At 47.5% G+C, this 22604-nt stretch overlaps 1 protein-coding gene across 1 annotated transcript; it reads left to right on the forward strand.

The window, feature by feature from the left end:
• Positions 1-2417: 2417 nt before the first annotated feature.
• UBE2Z (ubiquitin conjugating enzyme E2 Z) lies at positions 2418-22180 on the forward strand. The gene is made up of 7 exons (XM_008013036.3): positions 2418-2849; positions 4845-4917; positions 6836-7023; positions 10353-10464; positions 15144-15256; positions 17491-17581; positions 20102-22180. Exons 1-7 carry the CDS (start codon positions 2533-2535, stop codon positions 20270-20272), a joined length of 1065 nt encoding a protein of 354 aa, XP_008011227.1. The 5' UTR covers positions 2418-2532; the 3' UTR covers positions 20273-22180.
• The last annotated feature ends 424 nt before the right edge of the window (positions 22181-22604 follow it).

The raw sequence follows: 22604 nt of genomic DNA on the forward strand, positions 1-22604 counted from the left end.
GACCATCCTAACACAGTGAAACACCATCTCTACTAAAAATATAAAAAACTAGCTGGGTGTGGTGGTGGGCAGCCTGTCGTCCCAGCTACTTGGGAGGCAAGGGCAGGAGAATGGCATAAACCCAGGAGGCGGAGTTTGCAGTCAGCCGAGATCGCACCACTGCACTCCAGCCTGGGGGATGGAGAGACTCCGACTCAATAAAAATAATAATAATAATAATAATAGTACCTACTACTTCACTGAGTGTTGAGAGAAATAAAGCCAAAGTATACAAAGTGCCTGCCACATATTAAACTCTCAATAAATGTCTGCTAGAGGTTGCAGTGAGCCGAGATCTGCACTCCAGCCTGGGCGACAGAGTGAGGCTCTGTCTCGAAAAAATAAAATAAATAAATAAATGTCTGCTAAAAAAATAATTTTTAGGCCAAACACGGTGGCTCATGCCTGTAATCCCCAGCACTTTGGGAGGACGAGGCAGGAGGATTGCTTGACCCCAGAAGTTCGAGACCAACCTGGGCAACATGGTGAAACCTTGCCTCTACAGAAAAATACAAAAATTAGCCGGGCACGGTGGCACATGCCTGTAATCCCAGCTACTCGGAGGGCTGAGGCGGGGGTTGCAGTGAGTTGTGATCACACCACTGCACTCCATCCTGGGTGACAGAGTGGGACCCTATCTCAAAACAAAACAAATCAATTTTTAGCTCTCCATAAATGTTGGTCATTATCCTTCAGGTCTGCATTCCATCACTGTAAATTCATTAAACTCTAAAAGCCAGGAAAGGTCCGGTGGGTGGATGACTTCTATTATCTCAGCACTTTGGGAGGCCGAGGAGAGTGGATCACTTGATCCAACTCCAACAGGAGTTGGAGACCTTCCTGGCCAACACGGTGAGACCTTGCCTCTACTAAAAAAAAATACAAAAAATTAGCCAGGTGTAGAGGCATGCCTGTAATCTCAGCGACTGGGGAGGCTGAGGCAGGAGAATCGCTTGAACCCGGGAGGCGGAGATTGCAGTGAGCCAAGATTGCGCCATTGCACTCCAGCCTGGGTGACAAGAACGAGATTCCCTCTTAAAAGAAAAAAAAAAGGCGGCCGGGCTCGGTGGCTCAAGCCTGTAATCCCAGCACTTTGGGAGGCCGAGACGGGCGGATCACGAGGTCAAGAGATCGAGACCATCCTGGATAATACGGTGAAACCCCGTCTCTACTAAAAAATACAAAAAAAACCTAGCCGGGCAAGGTGGCGGGCGCCTGTAGTCCCAGCTACTTGGGAGGCTGAGGCTGGAGAATGGCGTAAACCCGGGAGGCGGAGCTTGCAGTGAGCTGAGATCCGGCCACTGCACTCCAGCCTGGGCTACAGAGCGAGACTCCGTCTCAAAAAAAAAAAAAAAAAAAAAAAAAAAAAAAGGCTCTAAAGCCAGATTTTTTTTTTTTTTTTGAGTCTCTTTCACCCAGACTGGAGTGCAGTGGCACGATCTCGGCTCACTGCAATCTCCGCCTCCCAGGTTCAAGTGATTCTCCTGCCTAAGCCTCCTGAGTACCTGGGATTACAGGTGCGCACCACCACGCCCGGTTAATTTTTGTATTTTTAATAGAGACGGGACTTCACCATGTTGGTCAGGGTGGTCTCGAACTCCTGACCTCGTGATTCGCCCACCTTGGCCTCCCAAAATGCTGGGATTACAGGCGTGAGCCACCGAGCCTGGCCGATTATTTTTCACTTTAAACATCTCAGGAAAGACCCAAAGAATCCTCAGGGTTTACACTCACAGTCCCTTGATTCCTGTATATTCCAAGATTTGTGGGAAGAAAAGGTACCAAGTTTGGAGTCAGGAGGCCTGATTTTTCTTCCTTTCACCAAGCTTCTCTAGTTCTGTTTCATTATCCCTATGACAACGACTAGCAACAGTGACTGGCATTTAGTAGGCCCTTCATAAATATATGTTGAATAAACTCTAAAAGAGGTAGCTTTTCAATCCAAGTTGAGTCCTTTCTTGGTCCTGTTGCAGGCAAGGGCAATGGTATCCTGCCCTGGGTGCACAAAGATGCAGGGAGGATCAATCGCAGAGCCTTTCCCAGAGAAGGGGCCCAAAGCGAGTCAACCTCTCTACTGAGCTTCCCACGAGGATGCTGGATCCCCAATCCCAACCATGGACACGTCTGACGGTCGCCGCCGTTAACGGGAATGATGTGGCCCTTCCTCCCCCACTCCCCCTTCTCTTCTCCCCTTTCAATACTTGAATTGGGCTCTCCCGCTCCTTCCGCACAGCTCAGGACCCACACCAGCCCAAAACCTTCGCGGCCTGCTAGTTCCCACCCCTCCCGTCCTGGAGGACCGTAGGTGGACGCTCTTGCAGAGCGCCTCTCGCTGGTTGGGGCGGGGGTGGGCGGAGCCAGCACCGTCTGGGCTGTGGAAGCGGAGGGGTGGGGACACTCTGGCCCGGTTCTCGGTGGTGCGGGAGCTGGCGGTGGCAGCGGCCGCTCTGGTCGGCGGACGTGCTGCCGAGTAGTCCCGGAAGCGAAGCAGCGATGGCGGAGAGTCCGACTGAAGAGGCGGCGACGGCGGGCGCCGGGGCGGCTGGCCCCGGGGCGAGCGGCGTTGCTGGTGTTGTTGGCGTTAGCGGCAGCGGTGGCGGGTTCGGGCCGCCTTTCCTGCCGGATGTGTGGGCGGCGGCAGCGGCAGCGGGCGGGGCCGGGAGCCCGGGGAGCGGCCTGGCTCCGCTGCCCGGGCTCCCGCCCTCGGCCGCTGCCCACGGGGCCGCGCTGCTTAGCCACTGGGACCCCACGCTCAGCTCCGACTGGGACGGCGAGCGCACCGCGCCGCAGTGTCTACTCCGGATCAAGCGGTGAGCCGGGGTTTTTCCTCCCCCAGCCCCGAGCTCCGGGGCTCGACCTTCCCCGCCCCCCACCCTCTCCCACTACAACTCACCCCCCACCCGCTGCGCTGCCCTCGCGGCGGCCCACCTCCACGGCCCAAATCTTGCCAGCTCCGGGCGTCGGGATCCAAGTCCCTTCTCCCCCCACCCCCAGCCCCACAAGCACCAACCCTCGCCTCGTGTGCCCAGATCCGACCCCGCCCCTCGACAACCTCCCGTGAGCCCTCCGTCTTCATTCCGGCCACCTTCCCCCACCCCTCCCACCTCTGGGTGGAAACCCGACCCTGTCGCGCTTCAGTAACACCCCCTCCCGCCTTCGGCGCCGCCCCTATTTCCCCTTCCCCACCCCAACCTTGCTAGTTGCTGCCCGCAGGCCCCACCCATCGGTCCCCTGTCTTCTCTGGAGCCCCGTTCCTAACACAGACGAACTTATCTTCCTTTGCCCTGCCTCTGACTCGAGCCAGCCTTTGTTTTTATCCTCCGTTTTCCTCAGATTCCCTCCACACAGTCCTTTCCCCAGGTCTAGATCGCCTCCCTCACCCGAATCTTTCCTTGAACCCCTTTTCCACTGTCCCAAAGCTGTCCATTCTTACGCCTCTTCCAGAAACACAGGCTACCTCCCCCCACTTCCCCAGTGCCACTCTGGATTGTAATATCCCACTCAGGAGCTTCTTTCTTGTATTTTCCCTCCCCCCACTCCCCACCCTTCCTGGATCATCTGTTTTACTTTTATGAAGCAAATATACTCAATTCAAATATAGGAACAAAGGCCTAAGTCCTTTCTGTGCTTATTTCTTGGGTGACTGATTTTAGATCCTATCATTTAGTGGATAATGTTTTCCAAAAGCACGTAGAATAGTACCTATCGCATAAGAAAAGGGCAGTACTCTTTAGCTGCTGTTAATCCTGAAACATTTGACTTCTCCCCATGCCCCCTTCACAAGCATCTTCATTTAGGTGTTATTCCCCATGTTCCACGTCCTTTCACATGTCACTGTGTCTACTTTTCAAGGTTGTAATAAAAATTAATACAATGTGTGTAAAGTAGCTGGCACAGTGCCTGACACAGGAGGTGAACTCTGGAGGGGTTGCCACCTCTTACTGAAACTCAGCACTCAACTCTTTTCCTCCTTCAGCTATTTCAGTCATCCAATTAGCTGACATACCTTTGAGTTTGGCCAATACTTCTTTGCTCTGTCGGCTCTTTGCCCTTTTTATGTCCCTACCCACCCTAGCAAGTCCCTAGACTTTTTCCCACCTAGAATTTTTTCTTTAGCCCCTTACTCTCAACTGATCCATTCCAGTTGGTGAGATATGACTCAGAAATCTTCTCATCTCCTATAGAAGTCCACATGTCATCTTCCAGATGGGAGATTCTCAGCGCTTTCTGAGGGTGCCTCCCCAGCCTGAAGAGATCTCTACCCTTAGTCCCCTGAGCAAGAAGACCACCATGATAGTCTTACTCCCTGCTGGCTGGCTGGCTTCATACAATCCCTTTACCAACAAGGGTCCACTGTATAGTTTATAGAATTAGTTTTTTAGTGGAGTTGGTGATGCCTTTCCAGTTACTAAAAAATCTTCATTTAGCATTCAGCTGTAGTACCTGAGAATCATGGAGGTGGGGAGTGAATGAATTGCCATGTGGGAGGAAGTGAGAGTAAGTGGAAAGTGGCTTTTCCAGGCTGACATTTGATGCCATTGGGATCTCTGATTTTTTTTTTTCCCGTCTCCCTCCCCTCCCCCTGAGGAAACAATGTCCTTTTGATAATAATTTGCTCTCTGCCTGCCTGAGAAGTACTCAGCTGGGATTTCTCAGCCAACGAGACAGTACAAACACTTGCGGTACCAAGCACCACTTTCTCAAACCCTGGCCTCATTGAGGTGATAACAACTGTCCCGCTCAAGGGATTCCCCCTTTCCCCACCTTCCTCACTCCTTCCCCCACCTCCTTTTGGTGTTATACAGGGATATCATGTCCATTTATAAGGAGCCTCCTCCAGGAATGTTCGTTGTACCTGATACCGTTGACATGACTAAGGTATGTAACTTGATGGGAGTTTGGGGGTTTTTGGGAAATCGGGGGCCATAAGGTTGGAAAAGCCTAAAAGAGATTATTCAGCTCACCTCTCTGATTACACAGATGAAGAAATCAAGACCCCAGGAGAGTAAATGGCTTGTCCAAGGTCACATAGTGAGGTGGAGCAGCGCTTTGAAGAGGTGTCTTATTAGTGTACCCCATAGGTACTGATTGGCTTGGAAAATCCCAGTTCATGTCTGTTGTCGCAGCTTGACTATAGGGCTCTCTTTCACTCTCAAAAGTGCTCCTGTTTGGATAATAAATTATATAGTCACCTTATCCATTGTACTACCCAGCTCTTCCCCCATCCCATTACTCTTGACATTAACTATGGTACTATAAATCAGATGTAGGGAAGGTTGAGATAGGGCAAGCTTGACTGAAGTGTTTGTGGTTAAAAGACTTTGTTCAGGATCCTGTCCTTACTGGTTGCATTTAAATATCCCTTCCACCCCAAAGACTATACCTCTCTTGTCCTCCACACAGAGAGAAAGCTTAGTACATAATGTCACATTTCTCTGGCATAGATACCTAGGCTTCTCTGTCACTGAGTGCTCTACCCACAGAAGTGCAGTTGCACTTAAACTGATGTTGAAAGAAACCAGATTTCCTAAACCTAATGCCATTTAACTAAAACACATAGTTTTCTTATGGTAAATTTCTTACAGTAAAAATTCAGATTTTGTATTGTTGGTGTATCTTTTTTTGTTGTTTTAAATAGATTTCCCTTCATACTTATTTTTTTTCTTTTTATGTGGTTGGAAATGTTTTTCCTGGGACATCTTGTCCTCTGTCAAGTACCTGGGATCCCAGAGTTGATGCCATGCTGAGACCAGTTGAGTTTACTATTCCAAATGACTGGGAACCAGAATATGACCTAGGGTCTTGCCAGGAGGGCAAGGTGGGAACTATAGACTTAGGCATTGGATTGCCACATCCTTTTCCTTTTGCTATTCAAATTCTTAGCAGATCTAAATGCTTAGGAGCCTTTGTAGAAGAAGAAATATAACTGAATCAGTTCAGGTTTTCCTCCCTTCAGGGAGGGAAATCCTGTTCTAGAATTATGGTTTGAGGGGGAAGAGAATTGTGTCATTTTCAGGGCAGCTGATTTTTTTTTTTTTTTTTTTTTTTTTTAACCAACAGTATTGGGGAAGGTTCTGGGGATGGTCTAATGGCTCTGAGTGGACCCTGAGTCTTGTGCTGCCTGAGCCACATCCTCCACAATAGGTTTGATCCTCTGCAGAGGAAGCAAGCAGATATCCTAGACATCCATCACACCCCCTAACTCTGCTCTGTTAGTGGCATAGGGCTGTGGCCTCCAATCCCTTTTCTCGTTTCCTTTCATCATACTTTCCCTTCGTGCCACATAAATGTAGGTTGGGGTTGCATCATATGCATGTTTGGCCTGGGCAAATCCAAACGTATATTCAGTCAAAATCTGTGTTGATTTCTTAAAATTAAAAATGCTAGGATTATATTTTATAGATAAGCATATTATATTTTTGCACAGTGGTGTTTTATCCATTATATGTAACACTGATCAGGGAGGTCTGCACACATACACAAAAAACATGCTTTAAGAGAGTTTTAAGGGATACTTGAGTGATTTTGACTAGGTTCAGTTTTTGCCTTGGGCTCTAACTTTAGAAGTAACCCCTGAGTAAGATGTCATTCCACTGTAATGAGATTTCTTAAAATTCCAAACCTATACATATTAGTATGAGTGAATACAGGATGTTCCTTCTGCATGGTGAGGATGTAGAACATGTGTACCAGATTATGGGCTCTGCTTCTGGTGTGGGTAGTAGGTGGAGGGTAGCCAGAAGGGGTTGGGGTGGGTCGTCACCTCACAATTTTGAGATGGGGTTTTATTTTGCAGATTCATGCATTGATCACAGGCCCATTTGACACTCCTTATGAAGGGGGTTTCTTCCTGTTCGTGTTTCGGTGTCCGCCCGACTATCCCATCCACCCACCTCGGGTCAAACTGATGACAACGGGCAATAACACAGTGAGGTTTAACCCCAACTTCTACCGCAATGGGAAAGTCTGCTTGAGTATTCTAGGGTAAGAGGAGACTTTTAAGTAGCCAAGTCGGTTGTTAGCAGATAATTACTCTAGGTCAGCCTTTATCAACCGGAGTCCCTCATCTGAACTACAGAATACAGAAAATGATTGAGTGACTCTTCTCAAATCTCCTCAGGATGGTATGTGACTAGTATCATTCTAGATGCAGAGGGGAGAAGTTAATTTATTACAGTGGAAACCTTTGAGAAGTGGTTCTCTAAGAGAGTGGCCCCGAGCATCTGGGAACTTGTAGCCGAGCACTTTCTGGGACCCTACATTAGACCTGCAAAAGAAATTCTGGGGTTGGGGCCAAAAATCTGGGTTTTTTGGTTGTTGTTTTTTGTTTGTTTGTTTTGAGATGGAGTCTTGCTCTGTCACCAGACTGGGGTGCAAGTGGTGCCATCTCGGCTCACTGCAACCTCCGCCTCCCAGATTCGAGCGATTCTCCTGCCTCAGTCTCCCGAGTAGCTGGGGCTGCAGGTGTGTGCCACCACACCCAGCTAATTTTTTGTATTTTTAGTAGAGACAGGATTTCACCATGTTGGCCAGGATGGTCTCAATCTCTTGACCTCATCATCCACTCACTTCGGCCTCCCAAAGTGCTGGGGTTACAGGCGTGAGCCACCACACCCGGCCCAGTAATCTGTTTTTTACAAGCTCTCCAGATGATTGTGGTGCATACTCCAGTTTCAGAACCACTCTGCTGGGGTGTTAAGGCCTTATTTTCTCTCCTGAACAGGTTGAGAAAGGCTGCAGGTCTGTGCCATTCAAGATTTGGGGTATCTTAATTTGAGTCTCACAATAAGTTGCTTTGAAGACAGTGGCGGCAGCGGTGGTGGTGGTGGTGGTGATCATTACGGTTTCGTTTTTTTTTTTTGTTTCTTTGGTTTTTTTGGTTTTTTTTTGTTTTCGGTAGAGGCGGGTGTCTCACTATGTTGCCCAGGCTGGTCTTGAATTCTTGTCCTCAAGCAGTCCTCCTGTTGTGGCTCCCAAAGCACTGGGGTTACAGGCATGAGTCTCCATGCTTGACCTGATTATAGTATTTTAACAATGACAAATGTCTGAGATTAGAAATTTTTTTTTTTTTTTTTTTTTGAGACAGAGTCTTGCTGTGTCCCCCAGGCTGGAGTACACTGGCACAATCTTGGCTCACTGCAAGCTCCACCTCCCGGGTTCCTGCCATTCTCCTGCCTCAGCTTCCCCAGTAGCTGGGACTACAGGTGCCTGCCACCGTGCCCAGCTAATTTTTTGTATTTTTAGTAGAGATGGGGTTTCACTGGGTTAGCCAGGATGGTCTCGATCTCCTGACCTCGTGATCCACCTACCTCGGCCTCCCAGTGGAAATCATATTATATATGAAATGAGTTTCTAGTGCATCTTCTTTCTGGATGCTTCTGAGGTTTTGCTTCATAGAGTTCCCATTTTAGTTGCCTTTGGGGTCTGAAAACTCAGTGTGGACATGTCTTCTAGCATATTTTGGATTGGTCTTTTTATAGTGGTCTGAACTTCTCTGGGGCAGAGAACACGTGCAGGTTGAAGTTGAGAAAGTACCCCCAAACTGATGATTCTGTTTTCCTGCTATCCAACATGTTTCCAGGTTTGTGTGAGGGAAGGGCAGCGTTTGAAATAAACTTAGAGACATGATTCATTTTTCTAGAACTTGCTCAGACCCAGGGATATGTTCTGCTGTGATTTTGGCAGTGAAGAAGTCCTTTAAAGGAGGCTGTCCTTAAAGAAGTACTTCATCTCGTTAGGGTGCTTAATTAATTGTCTTTGCTGGTAGGCTAAAACCCATGATGGTAAAGAAATTTAGTCATTGCTTCTGTATGAAGTTTATTTATGAAAGCATGTCTCAGAGTAGGCTCTCCCTCATTGGGTCAATATAAAACTTTTGAGATACCAACGACAGGACAGTGGGGTAAAAGTAGTAGAAGTGTGTTAGGTAGACAAGGAAAAGCTGTCCTGAAATTGAAAATTTGCCGTAAAGAATGACAGAGTAGAAAATTCAGCCGGGTGTGGTGGCTCACACCTGTAATCCCAGCACTTTGGGAGGCTGAGGCACGTGGATCACCTGAGGTCAGGAGTTTGAGACCAGCCTGGCCTGGCGAAACCCTGTCTCTACTAAAAATAGAAAAATTAGCCAGGCATGGTGGCGCGTGCCTCTAGTCCCAGCTACTCGGGAGGCTGAGGCATGAGAATTGCTTGAACCTGGGAGGCAGAGGTTGCAGTGAGCCAAGATCACGCCGCTGCACTCCAGCCTGGGTGACAGAGGGAGACTTTGTCTCAAAAAAAGAAAGAAAAAGTTCTTAGGTGTTCCTAGTTGACTGTATTAGCTTTATCAGCCTTGTTTTTTTTTTCCCCCTCTCTATCTAGAAAACAATGTTGGGCTGACTCACTGACTAAATAAATTTAATGAGAGTTGACACTGTTGTAAAGCTTCAGAGAGGGGTAGGTCTAGAGTTTCTGGGGAAGCAAAGCTGAAAAGAGAGAAGACTTAAGAGCAGCCCCCAGTGAAGCTACCATTAGGCATTACTCACTTGGGCTTTCCTCAGGTACCGCAGGGAAAGGGAAGTGGGCAATCAACTTGAACAAGCCAGTCCTGGCTTAGGTTGTGTTTGGCTTCCAGCTCCGGTGCCATCTCTTCAATTAATTGAGCTAAAAATAAATGTCATTAACATCCAAGCTGCCCACTCCCCCTAATACTTGGTTGGGTTTATGAAAGAAAGGAGCAATTTTGGTATTCGATGTTTTCCATATATTATTTTCACACCTTCCACTGTCTGGAAGCACTCTCTTCCTGTCCTTAGGTAGAGTTATGTAGTCTTAAGAGAATTTGACAGTCCTTGGGGGTTTGATACAAAACTGGATCCCCAATAGCCCCACCACATGGCCTCTAACCAGATGACTTCAGTCACCTGTTTGCCTCTATGTTCAACTCTCTCTCCCCTCACTAACTCCATCACCACCCATAAATGAGCTCTTTGAGATCCACAGAGATGAACATTTAGACAACTTTTGGAGCTGCTTGCTTACCTAATTTCTTTTGTTTTGATTGTCATAACTGTTTCTAGTACAAAGAAAATCCCTTCAAAGTTACATAGCTTGCTTTTACCTATTCTTTTGCCCCCCTTGATATGAGGATTAGGCAATTGACTGATTTCTGCTGAAATCAGAACATGAGCATGAGACAGAGGCTGGGAAATTCCAGAGTATTAATAGTGAAAGAGAAACTTATGGTGAATCACTTATAGTGGTATTGCCGGGCCCCAGGGTACTTGTTCCCTGTTCTTTCTCTGCCTCACCCTCCCTTCCTTCTGATATATTTACAGTACATGGACTGGACCTGCCTGGAGCCCAGCCCAGAGCATCTCCTCCGTGCTCATCTCTATCCAGTCCCTGATGACTGAGAACCCCTATCACAATGAGCCTGGCTTTGAACAGGTAAGGCCAGATGAGCCTGGCTCTGGGGAGTAGACTAGTGTTTTTGGTTGGTTGGTTGGTTGGTTATGTTTTTTTTGTTTTGTTTTTTGTTTGTTTGTTTTTTCTGAGACAGAGTCTTGCTCTGTCACCTAGGCTGGAGTGCAGTGGTGCAGTCTTGGCTCATTGCAAGCTCCACCTCCCGGGTTCAAGCCATTCTGTCTCAGCCTCCCGAATAGCTGGGAGTACAGGCGTGCACCACCACACCTGGCTAGTTTTTGTATTTTTAGTAGAGACGGGGTTTCACCATATTGGCCAGGCTGGCCTCAAACTCCTACCCTGGTGATCCGCCTGCCTCGGCCTCCCAAAGTGCTGGGATTATAGACGTGAGCCACCATGCCCGGCCAGAATAGTGTTTTAAGAGATCTGCTTGGGAGGTTTTTTTGTTTTGTTTTGGACCTAGCACAGCCCCATGTACTACAGTTGTTGCTATAGGAAAAAAAGGGAATTGACATGTGTTTTTTAGTAATGAAATTTTTTGCCGGCTATGGTGGCTCACGCCTGTAATCCCAGCACTTTGGGAGGCTGAGGCAGGCAGGTGGATCACCTGAGGTCAGCAGTTCGAGACCAGCCTGGCCAACCTGGTAAAACCCCATCTCTACTAAAAATTAACTGGTCAGAAGTTTGAGACCAGCCTGGCCAACATGGTGAAAACCTGTCTCTACTAAAAATACAATAAATTAGCTGGGCGTGGTCACTTGAACCCTGGAGGCAGAGGTTGCAGTGAGCTGAGATCACGCCATTGCACTCTAGCCTGGGCGACAAGCAAAACTCCATCCTCCCTGCCCCCCCCAAAAAATAATAATGAAATTTTTTATTTGTGAGAGTTACCATAAATATGTGACTTGGATTCCTTTACAACATGGAAGTCAATGGACTCAATTGGAAATTAATTTTGAGCCTGCTTTGGGGGTTGTGGCATCTAGTGGGTTCTATGTGCCTGTATCCTCAGCATCCCCTGAAGTTGCTCTATAGGGACTACTGTTCAGCCAGCTGTTCTTCTGGAGTTATGAAGGACTGTTGCCTGCAGAGCCAAAGGAGTCATTAGGAGTCCTGGGAAAGACTTTTTGAGTTAACAATGCCAATGAGAAGGTGGAGAAAACTCACATTTTTCCAAGAGCATGCTCTGTGCTGGACACTACTGAGGTTTTTTTATGTAATTTCTTGTTTAACCTTCATACTATGTGAGGTTAAATATTGTTATTCCCATTTTCAAGTGAAATAATGTTGCCTCAGAGAGGTTAATTAACTTTCACAAGGACACAGTTCAAGATAGGACCCCAGACTTACATTGGAGCCCAAGTTCTCCCACTATTCTGATGTTCCTTCCTGAATTACTCATGAGCACGGGAAAAAGTTCCAGTGATAGTCCCAAAAGAAAATGATTCCAGATAGGTGATTAGAACAGCTTAATTTATTGATTTATTTATTTTTTGAGACAGAGTTTTTTTCTTGTTACCCAGGCTGGAGTGTAATGGTGCATTCTCGGCTCATAGCAACCTCTGCCTCTCAGGTTCAAGTGATTCTTCTGCCTCAGCTGCCCGAGTAGCTGTGATTATAGGCACGCACCACCATGCCTGACTAATTTTTTGTATTTGTAGTAGAGAAGGGGTTTCACCATGTTGGCCAGGCTGGTCTCGAATTCCTGACCTCAGGTGATCCACTTGCCTTGGCCTCCGAAAGTGCTGGGATTACAGGTGTGAGCAACCATGCCTGGCCAGCTTAATTTATTTTTAAACTACTACAGATGACACCAACTTTGATTATTTCTCTATAGACCTGAACAAAGGATAACAAAATACCTTTCAAAAATGAAAAATAAAATTTTTTTTGAGACGGAGTCTCACGCCATCTCTCAGGCTGGAGTGCAGTGGCTTGATCTTGGCTCCACCTCCCAGGATCAAGCAGTTCTGCCACAGCCTCCCGAGGAGCTAGGACTACAGGCACACACCACCACGCCTGGCTAATTTTTGTATTTTTAGTAGAAATGGCGTTTCACCATGTTGGCCGGGCTGGTCTCGAACTCCTGACCTTAGGTGATCAGCCTGCCTCAGTGTCACAAAGTGGTGGGATCACAGGCGTGAACCACCGAGTCTGGCTTCAAAAGTTAACTAAAATTATTCCCTAATCCATCCTTTCTCCAAGCAGTCATTTCAGGAGGAGATTCTAATTGAAATAGACCTCATTAGCAGGAGCTGATTTGTAGGTCTTATCTTTTTTTTTTTTTTTTTTTTTTTTTTTTGAGGCAAACTCTCATTCTGTCACCCAGGCTGGAGTGCATTGGTGTGATCTCAGCTCAGTGCAACCTCTGCCTCCCAGGTTCAAGCGATTGTAGTGCCTCAGCCTTCCTAAAGTAGCTGGGATTACAGGCACACACCACAACGCCTGGCTGATTTTTGTATTTGTAGTAGAGATGGGGTTTTGCCATGTTGGCCAGGCTTGTCTTGAACTCCTGGCCTCAAGCAGTCTGCCCACGTCAGTCTCCCAAAGTGCTGGGATTACAGGTGTGAGCCACCATGCCCAGCCTTGTGTTTTTTATTTTTTACTTCTACAATGATTTGCAGTTGTTTTTATTTTATTTTTTATTTTATTTATTTATTTACAGGCACGCACCACCACGCCCAGCTAATTTTTATATTTTTAGTAGAGACGGGGTTTCACTATTTTGGCCAGGCTGGTCTCCAGCTCCTGACCTCGTGATCCACCTGCCTCGGCCTCCCAAAGTGCTGGGATTACAGGTGTGAGCTACCGCGCCTGGCCCATCAGCTGCTTTTATCAGAGGCCACGGCTCTAATTGACTGGGGTTGGTGGTAAGAGAAGAGCACAGGAAAAAGTAAAGAAGAGGAGGCTGTACTCCCTTCCATTCACACCATAGTGAGACCCTGTTTATATTGACTTTCTAGACCAAAGTTGAAGTTTATCTTTTGAAAGTTTTAAGTTCTGCTTCTGCTAGATTTATTTCTAATTTTACTATTTCTTTGAGACAAAGTCTCGCTCTGTCACCCAGGCTGGAGTACAGTGGCACAGTCATAGCTCACTGAAGCCTCGAACTCCTGGGCTCTAGCCATCCTCTCGCCTCAGCCTCCTGAGTAGCTGGGACGACAGGTGCACATCACCAATGCCCAGCTAATTTTTGTATTTTTTATAGAGACGGGATCTCACCGTGTTGCCGATGCTGATCCTGAACTTCTGAACTCAAGCAATCCGCCTGCATCGGCTTCCCAAAGTGTCGGAAGTACAGGCATGAGCCGTCGGGCCTAGCCCTACTTCTGATTTATAATAATTGGTTCAATGATGGTGGGACCCTAGAGACATATAACAGGTAAAGGGGTTAACCAGGAAGCATCCTTTACTTGTTGATGCCTAAAGGTTTTCCACGCTGAGACTCTTCACTTCATTTATACCTTTTTGTCCCACCATCATTCTTTCTTTCTTTTTTTTTTCTCCCCCTAAAAAGACAAGTGTTTCCCAGCCTGGGCAACCTAGTGAGACCTTGTCTCTACCGAAAAAATTTAAAAAAAAAAAAAATAGCTGGGCATTATGACATGCACCTTGAGTCCCAGCTACTTGGGAAGCTGAGGAGAGGAACATCGCTTGAGCCCAGGAATTCAAGGCAGCAGTAACCTCTGATCATGCCACCACTTTCCAGCCTGGACGACAAAGCGAGAGCCCGCCTCTTAAAAATTTTTAAAATAAAAGACAAATAAGCTGGGTGCGGTGGCTCATACCTATAATCCCAGCACTTTGGGAGGCTGAGGCGGGTGGATTACCTGAGGTCAGGCGTTCAGGACCAGCCTGGCCAACATGGTGAAACCCCGTCTCTACTAAAAAATACAAAAATTAGCGGGGCATGGTAGCGGGCACTTACAATCCCAGCTACTTGGAAGGCTGAGGCAGGAAAATTGCTGGAACCCAGGAGGCGGAGGTTGCAGTGAGCTGAGATCGTGCCATTGCACTCCAACCTGGGCGACGAGCAAAACTCAAAAAACAAATAATAAAAAGTAAAAACTTGGGACCCGCTGTGGTGACTAATGTCTTTAGTCCCAGCTACTCAGGAGGCCGAAGTGGGAGGATTGCTAGAGCCCAGGAGTTCGAGGATCCCTAGAGCCCAGGAGGTCAAGGCTGCAGTTAGCTGTGATTGTGCCACTGCATTCCAGCCTGGGCAACAGCAAAGACCCTGTCTCCAAAAAGAAAAACTGAAAAAACAGGATCTTACTTTGTTGTCTAGGCTGAACCCAAACTCCTGGGCTCAAGTGATCCTCACACGTCAGCTTCCTGAGTAGCTGGGACTACTGGTGCATGCCACAAGGCATGCACCTACCATCATTCTTATGTTTGGTTTTTTCCCTCGTAATCTTTACTTGATAGGCCTTTCACTTTACATTCAGGAAAATGATGTGGATCTAGTTTGCTGGTTATAGGCCAAATGACCTGCAACCTGATGGTATATTTGGAGGGTGGTGGGGGTGAATGGTGTCAAAAATAAAGGTGTGGTTGCTCTTCATGGATCTGCCATACAGTGGGAAAGGTATTTTTTAGTTTGTATGACTGGCCCACATACCCCATACTTATCTTGAAGTCTCTTCCCATTGGCTTTCTTTTTGCTTAAATTTTGGGATACTCTGGCATCTGTTACATTACAGGAGAGACATCCAGGAGACAGCAAAAACTATAATGAATGTATCCGGCACGAGACCATCAGAGTTGCAGTCTGTGACATGATGGAAGGAAAGTGTCCCTGTCCTGAACCCCTACGGTATGTGTCAAGAGGGCTTGCTTGGTATTACTCCTTTGGGGCACTTGGGTAGTTGGCACCTTTGAGGAACTTTGGGACAGAGACAGTGTTGGGCACCAGAGGGAGATAGAGAAGAAGGAAAGATGTGGTTCCTGCTTTTAAAGAACAAGCGCGGCCGGGCGCGGTGGCTCAAGCCTGTAATCCCAGCACTTTGGGAGGCCGAGACCATCCTGGCTAACACAGTGAAACCCCGTCTCTACTAAAAAAAAAAAAATAGCCGGGTGAGGTTGCGGGCGCCTGTAGTCCCAGCTACTTGGGAGGCTGAGGCAGGAGAATGGCATGAGCCCGGGAGGCAGAGCTTGCAGTGAGCTGAGATCCGGCCACTGCACTCCAGCCTGGATGACAGAGCGAGACTCAGTCTCAAAAAAAAAAAAAAAAAGAACAAGCGGCTGAGGGTTACCCAAGAGAAAGTTCAGAGAGCTACTGTGTTGGAGAACCCCGAGCCTTTGGGAGAGGCAGTCCACACCCTCAGGGAGTTTCCAGTTTGATGAAGGCTTGGATGTACTTTTTTCCAGCCAAATGTGTAGAGCACTTCATAATAAACTCATTTCTTAGTGCTAAAGTTTATTTTTATTATTTTTTTTTATTTTTATTTTTTTTTTGAGATGGAATCCTGCTGTGTCGCCCAGGCTGGAGTGCAGTGGCCGGATCTCAGCTCACTGCAAGCTCTGCCTCCCGAGTTTACGCCATTCTCCTGCCTAAGCCTCCCAAGTAGCTGGGACTACAGGCGCCTGCCACCTCGCCCGGCTAGTTTTTTGTATTTTTTTGGTAGAGACGGGGTTTCACCATGTTAGCCAGGATGGTCTCGATCTCCTGACCTCGTGATCCACCCGTCTCGGCCTCCCAAAGTGCTGGGATTACAGGCTTCAGCCACCGTGCCCAGCCTGAAGTTTATTTTTAAGTGCCAAAACTGGATGAGCAATGTCAGGGTTAGGTAAATAAACTTCTAGGAGAATTTTGAGTAAGGTTTGCGATTAGGGATGGCCGATGAAAAACAATTGAGGTGAAGCAAGTCATGAGTTGAAGTTGGGATTCAAATGGTGAGTACTGGCCTGGTGGTGGCTCACGCCTGTAATCCTAGTGCTTGGGAGGCTGAGGCGGGAGGATCACTTGAGCCCAGGAGTTCAAGACCATCCTAGGCAACATAGGAAGACCCCATCTCTACAAAAATTTTAAAATTAGCCAGGTGTAATGGCATGCTCCTGCAGTCACAGCCACTCAGGAGGCTGAGGTGGGAGGATTGCTTGAGCCTAGGAGGTTGAGACTGCAGTGAGCTGTGTTCACACCACTGCACTCCAGCCTGGGTAACAGCAAGACCCTGCCTCAAAAAGAAAACAAATGATGAGTATTTACAGTCACTCTCATAATTCCCAACGTGTCGGGGAAGTCAACCCCAGGCAATTAGATGTTCCTTTTTCCATTTCACATTTAAAGATCCTTGTAGAGGCGGGGCACAGTGACTCACGCCTGTAATCCCAGCACTTTGGCAGGCCAAGGAGGGCAGATCACAAGGTCAGGAGTTCAACACCAGCCTGACCAACATGCTGAAACCCCATCTTTGCTAAAAATACAAAAATTACCTGGGTGTGTTGGCACGCACCTGTAATCCCAGCTACTCAGGAGGCTGAGGCGTGAGAATCACTTGAACCCGGGAGGCGGAGGTTGCAGTGAGCCAAGATTATGCCACTGCACTCCAGCCTGGGCAAAAGAGCAAGACTCAGTCTCAAAAAACTTAAAAAATAAAAAATAAAATAAAAAGATCTTTGTAGAAAACAGATTTGGACTTGGGAATGGTAGGTGTTTAATTTGGCATTAAGGTTAGGTAAGGAGGCTAGGCGTGGTGGTTCACACCTGTAATCCCAGCACTTTGGGAGGCAACGCAGGCGGATCACTTGAGGTCAGGAGTTCCTGACCAGCCTGACCAACATGGTGAAACCCCATCTCTACTAAAAACAAAAATTAGCCAGGCGTGATGGCACATGTCTGTAATCCCTGCTACTCAGGAGGCTGAGGCAGGAGAATTGCATGAACGCGAGAGGCAGAGGTCATAGGGAGCTGAGATTGCGCCACTGCACTCCAGCCTGGGTGACAGAGCAAGACTCCATCCGGGAAAAAAAAAAAAAAAAACGGTTAGGTGAGGAAGGGGTGACCTGTACCGCTAGGTTTCTGACTTAACTTTTCTGCTTGTTTTCCAGAGGGGTGATGGAAAAGTCCTTTCTGGAGTATTATGACTTCTATGAGGTGGCCTGCAAAGATCGCCTGCACCTTCAAGGCCAAACTATGCAGGTAATACAACCCTTGCTGCTAATTGTAGAAGCCCTACAGCTGGCCATTGTTCATTTGCCTTTACTGGCAAAAGTGTGCTTTTGCTTCCAGTAAGAACTCAGAATTTGGGCTTGTTTTAAGGAAGGAGGCTATCGTTGACCAAATTGTAGATAGACAGACAGGTGCGGTGGCTCATGCCTGTACTCTCAGCACTTTGGGAGGCAAAGGTGGGCAGATCTCTTGAGGCCAGTAGTCCAAGACCAGCCTGGCCAACATGGTGAAACCCCATCTCTACTAAAAAGACAAAAATTACCCAGTCTTGATGGCTCATGCCTGTAATCCCAGCTACTTGGGAAGCTGAGGGATGAGAAATGCTTAAACCTGGGAGGCAGAGGTTGCAGTAAACTGAGATTGCCCTACTGCATTCCAACCTGAGCAGCAGGACAAGATTTCTGTCTGCAAAAACAACAACAAAAACACATTATTGATAGACTAATGTAAACTTTACCACCTGGTTGGTAAGAGGATGAGAATTCTCCTGTCCTGGAGAATTAGTTCTGTGTATTTGGATCATCTTACTGGTGGTCTTGCTTAGAAATGGGAGGTTTGTGGGGCCCAGCACAGTGGCTCACACCTGTAATCCCAGTACTTTGGTAGGCCAAGGCAGACAGATCACTTGAGGTCAAGAGTTTGAGACCAGCCTGGCCAACATGGTGAAATCCTGCCTCTACTAAAAATAGAATAAGCCAGATGTGGTGGTTCGTGCCTGTAATCCCAGCTACTTGGGAGGCTGAGGCACAAGAATTGTTTGAACCCAGGAGGCGGAGGTTGCAGTGAGCCGAGGTCATGTTGTTGCACTCCAGCCTTGGCAATAGAGCCAGACTCCACCTCAAAAAAAAAAAAAAAAAATGGGTAACTTGGATAATTGACTTAAGATTTCTTAAGGCTCTCTCCAGCTCTCGTACTATGTCTATTCACCCACCCAACACCAACAGCAGTAGGAGGAGATGACTTATTCTACTACTTATAAATGGTAGTTTTCCCTTCCTTCCTTCAAGGACTTTCCACCCACCTGTCTCATTTAAGCACAAAGGGCAGGGCTGGCTTAGGACTAAGTTGTCTCCTAAAGCCTTTTTGAGAGTGTATCAATGACGTATGTCCTAGTTTGTTCCCGATCAGGAATTCTAATTGCTGGTATCCAACAGCATTAGCAATATCAGTGTGTAAAGGAAAAACAACTGGTGATGAGGGATGGGAAGGAGGACAGCATCTGGGCAGAAGGAGAATTAGAGGAGTTGGAGCCACGGATGAAAGAAGATTTGTAAAATTGACAGCTTCATAGATAAATGTGGAGCTCAGTCATGAGGGAGTTAACTTTCATGAATGAGAAGTGCAGGCTGTAGTCCCAGTGACTGACTAGCACCCACTGCCATCCCACTCAGGATGAGGGTAATGTGTGGGTAGAAGTGTGGAAGGAGTTCTTGTGAGAGAAGCAGACAATGTGAGAGGGAAAGTTGTGTACCTTTTGGGGGCTGTCGCACTACTTTGCTGCCTAAGTCCCTATATAGTATTTTAAACTTTTTTATACCATCCACTCAACTAGTTGTTTTTGAGACTTTGGGGACAATTAAACCTTTCTGTAAAATGTTTAGGGATCTTTGATCTAGAATGAGAAGGACTAAGATCAAGGCTAGGTGGCCCTGGAGCAATGCCCAGAAACCTGGACAGGAATGGAGTGACAAGTCCCTGGGGAGGAGTACAGGTGCTTATCTGAAAGTCAGAACTCTTGAGTTCTAGACCTGCCTGTGACCTTAGAAAAGCAAATTGCCATTTTTGAGTACAGAGAATAAAGGGCAACTTTTACTTTCTGTGGTTTTTATGAGGTTAATTAAAACATAGGTATACTTTATAATTCTGGTCTTGAATTTCTCTTCCCTATCTATCTCACTCTTACTGTCCCTTCTTCCGGATATTGGTTTGCTTTTGAGGAATACCAATACATATTCACTCTAGCCCAAGCTACACCTATTTGGGGCAGTAAGGGTGTCTTGTTTTTTTTTTTTTTTGGAGACAGTTTCAGTCTTGTTGCCCAGGCTCCATGGAGTGTAATGGTGCTATCTTGATCTCAGCTCACTGCAACCTCCGCCTCCCAGGTTCCAGTGATTCTCCTGCCTCAGCCTCCCGAGTAGCTGGGATTACAGGCATGCGTCACCATGCCCGGCTAATTTTGTATTTTTAGTAGAGATGGGGTTTCACCTTGTTGTTCAGACTGGTCTCAAACTCCCAACCTCAGGGGAGCCGCCCTCCTCGGCCTCCCAAAGTGCTGGCATTACAGGCATGAGCCACTGTGCCTGGGCTAGGTGTCATATTTTTAAGCAAAGGTTATTTTGCCTGCTGTTCGGGACTACCTATGCTGTTAGGCCTTCCTGCTCCCATGGCTCAGAAGTTGAGCTTGCATTTCACATGAACCCGAAGCTGCTTTCTCTAGGATCAGCCACCCAGACTTGAATCTTCCATCCCCTTGTCTCCTTTCCCCCATAGGACCCTTTTGGAGAGAAGCGGGGCCACTTTGACTACCAGTCCCTCTTGATGCGCCTGGGACTGATTCGTCAGAAAGTGCTGGAGAGGCTCCATAATGAGAATGCAGAAATGGACTCTGATAGCAGCTCATCTGGGACAGAGACAGACCTTCACGGGAGCCTGAGGGTTTAGACCCTGCTCCCATCTCCCCTTTCCCCCCAACTCAAGAGTCCCAGCAGAATTCCTTCCCCCCACCCCAGGGATGGAGAGGCACTGTGTATCTCCCTCCAGACTCGAAGTCATCCTGCAAGATGGCGAGAACCAAGCAAGCTCGGATCCCAGGGTGTGGGAGTGGGGGGCCTGTTCCCGGTCTGACCTCCTTGGCACTGGAGCATCTGGGGCGACGTTCATCTGTTCATCCCATATCAGGGGCCAAGGTACCTTTACAGGACCACCTAGAGCGAGGGCCTCTGGCAAAAACAAAACAACCAACACACCTCTCCACAGGGCCAGCTCCTTAGGGATAAGTAGAAGACGGAAATTGCAGTTCCAAGAGGGAGTGTGCCCAAATGATTTATGGGGATACCTGGAAGGGAGCTTGGGGTGGGGGCTGTCTGTGACACTTAAGCAGTCTGGGTGGTTGTCTATTTGTCTGTCTTCAGTCTTGAAGCAGGGCTTCCCAATGCCCTTTTCCTCCCTGCCTGCCTTCCCCCATTATTTCCCACAGGCCAGCATAATTTTGTTTTTCCTAATTTATAGTCACTGTTCTAGACAGACCAAAGAGAAGGAACAGTGGTGGAATCTAGGCTGCTGATCAGTAAGCTTTACCTAGCACCTGAGCACCTTTCTCCCCTCCCCCCTTTCCTCACCCTTTTCTAGATGTAAGACAGAAGGTAAATGTGACTGGGACTTAACCAAGGTCTTGGTAAAGCCTGCATAGGCACCGTAAGAAGCTGAAAATACTGTTTGTTCCCACAATCACTGATTTGAAAAGTTCCCGGCACAGGCAGCTGCTGTGTATATGGGATTAGAGCCACTACATAGAATAGTCTTACAGATTTTCATAAATACTAGTCACAATGAGGGTATTTCTTTTGAGGGTGGAGTAAGTGGGAGACTGATGCTAGTCATTGTATTTTGTTGGGCTGTCCTTGTGTATTTTCACCCCAGCCTGTAGTCCTCCTCACTTCAACCCCAGGGATTTGTGGGGAGCAAGGGTAGCCAATGGCAGAGGGGATTGGGGCTGGGGCTCTGGAGGCTCCTCCCCTTCTTTCTCCTCCTTCCGCCTCCCCTGTGCCCCCAGCTGCTCTTGTCACTGACTCTGATGGGTGTTTGCCTGGCTGTGTTGCTTCTCTGCAGTGATCCTTTATCTGGTTGGCTCAGAAAAAAAATGTGCTTTAGGTGCCCTGTAATCCTGGGCATCAAGGGAATCCATCCTTCCCCTTTTTGATATGTTCTCCCCATACTTCCAGATTTATTGTTATGGCTCCCAGTGGGTATTGGCAATTCTTGTGATGCAGGGCCTCAGTCAGTGTCCAGCCACGCATAAGGGAGAGGATAGTGTGTACCTGCCCTGCCCGCTGCTATGAAAGTCTCTGGCTTGTGGATCATGGGACCCCCTTGGAGGATCTGTGCAAAGAGGGGCTGGGCATAAAGGAGAATGTCCTACTTGGGAGGGCAGGAAGCAAAGGAACTGGACAGGGATTGTTGGGCTTGGGGAACGGAAGTTTATCTTGGATACCCATGAAGAGGCTGGGTCTCTTCACATGAAGATTGAAAAGGGACCCTGCTTCCAATTTCCCTCTTCCATTCCTCGAGCTACTCCAGGGCTTAGAAAAATGCCCTTGGTCTGTGGGTCCAGTGTTGTCTGTCATCCATTTAAGTGTTCCCCCTTTCAAGTGACAATCCTCTCCTTGGCCCTGCCATAGGGCAGAGCATGTCTGGCATAGCAGCCTGACTTTTATGCCCTAATCTTGAGTTGAGGAAATATATGCACAGGAGTCAAAGAGATGTCTTTATATCTGACTGTACATAAATGAAGTTTTCTTTTTTTTTTTTTTTTTCTTCCTTTTTGGTGCAATAAAGTTTGTTTTGGCAGAAGGAGGAAGTGCCTGTGGGCATGGGAGGGCTTGTGTAAAGGAGGAGTGGGATCATCTTGTTAACTACACCTCACCTAGGCCTGGAACTGTTAGGGAGAAGGAAAGTGCTGTGAATTGTCTGGAAGACAAAGACTTGCATAACATGGTGGAAGGGCGGGGCCGGGTGGGGAGAGCAGGACAAGTTTTCTCATTGGAAATGGGGTTCATTTTTTAAGGCTCTGGCAGTCAGTGACATCTTAGTTTCAGCGGCTTCCAAAGACCTATTCCAGAACTTGGAGTGAGCATGTCCTACAAGGACAGGCAGAGGTAGAGATGGGCCCAGGCGATATCCTGCTAAAGGAAGGGTCTCAGTATGGAAAAACCATTGAGTTTTCAGATTTCCAGTACAGTAGCACTTTTTAAGGATCTTGGCCTTTAGACTGTAA

The sequence above is a fragment of the Chlorocebus sabaeus genome, chromosome 16, assembly GCF_047675955.1.
Source record: "Chlorocebus sabaeus isolate Y175 chromosome 16, mChlSab1.0.hap1, whole genome shotgun sequence".
Taxonomy (NCBI): Eukaryota; Metazoa; Chordata; class Mammalia; order Primates; family Cercopithecidae; genus Chlorocebus; species Chlorocebus sabaeus.